This window comes from Ixodes scapularis, unplaced genomic scaffold (genome assembly GCF_016920785.2).
Source record: "Ixodes scapularis isolate PalLabHiFi unplaced genomic scaffold, ASM1692078v2 PGA_scaffold0__279_contigs__length_252992795, whole genome shotgun sequence".
In the NCBI taxonomy this organism is placed as follows: Eukaryota; Metazoa; Arthropoda; class Arachnida; order Ixodida; family Ixodidae; genus Ixodes; species Ixodes scapularis.
In genome coordinates, this window is record NW_024609835.1 from 243,803,695 (window position 1) to 243,806,540 (window position 2,846).

The 2,846-nt window shown below is 45.9% G+C and overlaps 1 protein-coding gene across 1 annotated transcript; it reads left to right on the plus strand.

Moving 5' to 3' along the window:
• Positions 1–269: 269 nt before the first annotated feature.
• LOC120845391 (piggyBac transposable element-derived protein 2-like) lies at positions 270–2,045 on the plus strand. The gene has a single exon (XM_040217202.1). It carries the CDS (start codon positions 270–272, stop codon positions 2,043–2,045), a length of 1,776 nt encoding a protein of 591 aa, XP_040073136.1.
• The last annotated feature ends 801 nt before the right edge of the window (positions 2,046–2,846 follow it).

The following is a 2,846-nucleotide window of genomic DNA, read 5'->3' on the forward strand; positions in this document are numbered from 1 at the left end:
CCCAGCTGTCCTTCTAGCGTAATCGAGAGGTAAGTTGTCGTTTTAAAAATGTTTCTAGCTTAAATGTGGTCCCAACTAACTGCACAAAGCACACATCCTTTTAATACTGAGGTCTTTCAGAAAATAAGATGTTCTGTTCGCTTTGTCGCGAATTTGCGACACTCGGCATTCAGTGATTTGCAAGTCGCAGTTTGGCTAATCTAAAACAAAAAAAATATTTCTGGCCTACCACTTAGTTTTAATGAGCCATACTTTATATATTGTAGGTCATGGACGCTCGCTCCTTCTATGGGAAGAAGAAAATTCCGTGTAGGGCGCGTTTACCACCCGAAGACGGAAGCGACGACAGCTGCCTAAGTGACACTGACAATGAGGATGCGGACTACAACCCTCCCCAACAGTTCAACGCACCCCCCGATAATGACACAAGCGAAGAAAGTGAAGAAGAGGAAGAATCGGTGCCAGCTTCCTCGAAAGGAGTGAATCGGCCAGTGCACTGGTCAAAAACATCTTCATCTCTGAGTAATGACGTTCCTCAGTGGAAAGGCGCTGCGCATGAGAGCGAGGCCGTCAGGTCCCCAATCGAGTACTTCCAGGGATTCTTCGACGACAACGTGTTCAATCTAATTGTGCAGCAGAGCAATCTTTATGCAGTACAGCAAAACCCGAATAAGCCTCTAGCCTTGTCCCGGGTGGAACTTGAGCAGTTTCTAGGCTGCACTGTCTACATGTCGATCTTCCAGCTACCACGATCTCGTTTGTACTGGTCAGCTGAATGCAGACTACCAGTTGTGGCCGATATTATGACGCGCGACAGGTGGGAGGAGATCAAATCCTCGCTGCACTTCAACGACAACCTCAGCATGCCACCAGCCGACAGCTCCCCGAAGGATAGACTGTTCAAGATTCGCCCGCTTCTCGGGATGCTGCTCCCGAAATTCGAGGAAATTCCTCAGGAACAATGCCTCTGTGTGGACGAACAGATGGTTCCCTTCAAAGGGCTCTCCAGCATCAAGCAATACCTCCCCAAGAAGCCTCACAAGTGGGGTTACAAAATATTCATGCTTTGTGACTCCAGGGGTGTTGTACACTCTTTTGACGTGTACACTGGCCACATCGATCAAGTGCCGGGTTTTCCTGACATCGGGGCAAGTGGTAACATCGTCATAAAACTGGCTCAGTGCGTGCAGCCTCAACTGGGCCACCTTCTGTACTTTGACAATTGGTTCACGTCTCTGAAGCTTCTCGTGACTTTGGCACAAAGAGGCATATATGCCCTTGGTACCGTGCGTGCAAATCGACTGCAGGGTTGCAAAATGGCCACGGACACAGAACTCCGCAAGAGAGGACGAGGAAGTGCAGAAGAGTACGAGGCAGTGGTGGATAACCAGAAGGTGATCGTTGTCAAGTGGTACGACAACCGATCGGTGACCACTGCAAGTACCTTTGCCGGTGCACAACCCGTCTCCACTGTCATGAGGTGGGATAGGCGTGAAAAGAAGTCTGTCCAGGTTGAGTGTCCTAGCGCAGTTGCTACGTACAACAAGTACATGGGAGGTGTTGATCTCCTTGATGCACTGATAGCATACTATCGGATCCAGCTGAGGTCAAAAAAATTTTATCTCAAGGTTTTTTTTCACTTTTTGGACATGGTGATTGTTGTGAGCTGGCTCCTCTACCGACGAGACTGTCAGTCACTGGGCGTTCCAAAGAATAAGCAGAGAGACCTGCTGAAATTCCGGCTTGGAATTGCGGAAGCTCTCTGCAAACAAGGAAAGGACCTCTCCTCAAAGAAGCGGGGACGACCGTCCGGCTCTCTTCAAGCTCAACTCGAAATGAAGAAGCGACGAGGACCCACGAGCCACATCCCCAACGAGGACGTCCGCACGGACAGCACAGGACATTGGCCGGTTGTCAAAGACACGAGACAGCGGTGCAAGAAACCTGGTTGCAAGGGACATACCAACGTAATGTGCAGCAAATGCAACGCACATCTTTGCCTCAACAAGAATACCAACTGCTTCTTTGATTTCCATCAGCCATAAAGTAGAAGCCAGGTACTTTCTGCGCTGCTTGTTTGTTCTGGGAACGCAATAAGCAAAAGTTTGTTCCACTCCTTTCGAGACTTCTTTTTTTACTACGCTAATATTATTGGTGAAAAAAATAAATTTTATTCAGATGGCGTGGTGAAATTATTGACTTCGTGGCCTGTTGTTGCGAATTCGCGACATACCTCTTTTAGCCAAATAGGGTACCCGTCACAATTCACAATGTTTGTATCTTTTTAAGAGCACCTTAAGCACCACATTCCAGCAAAAACATATTTTTTTAGTCGACTGAAAAATAAATTCGGCGTTAAAGGGTGTTAAAAGGGTGTAGCCAAGGGTGTAATTTGATACAACACCCCTTTACACCGTTAAAGGTGTAAAAACTTTTACTGTGTAGTACGTCCGAATATCAGTCTTGGGTAAGTTACTTTTAAAAAGTAATTCGTTACAGTTACAGTTACTTTCAGAAAAAAGTAGCGAAGTTACCGTTACAGTTACCGCAACAAAAGATTAACTCGTTACAGTTACAGTTGCTTTTAAAAAGTAACGACGTTACTTTTCAGTTACTTTTCTATAACACAAAAAAATGAGAAGAAAACTAGAAAACGCCCCTCACGACGTTCTATTACATAAAATTAAAAAGTACGCTTTTTACTTCATATTGTAACTAAGCTGCAGTTGCGTCTCGAAGTTAGTGTTTGAAAGTTTCCATGCTAGAGTAGTGGCGCAAATCAAAATACGAGACATGCGCAGTGCCCTCCACGTGTATTTTTGTTTCACGGTTGATTCACCCGATTA

Coding starts and splice junctions, on each gene's coding strand:
- LOC120845391 (XM_040217202.1), top strand. CDS start 270: ATGGACGCTCGCTCCTTCTATGGGAAGAAGAAAATTCCGTGTAGGGCG.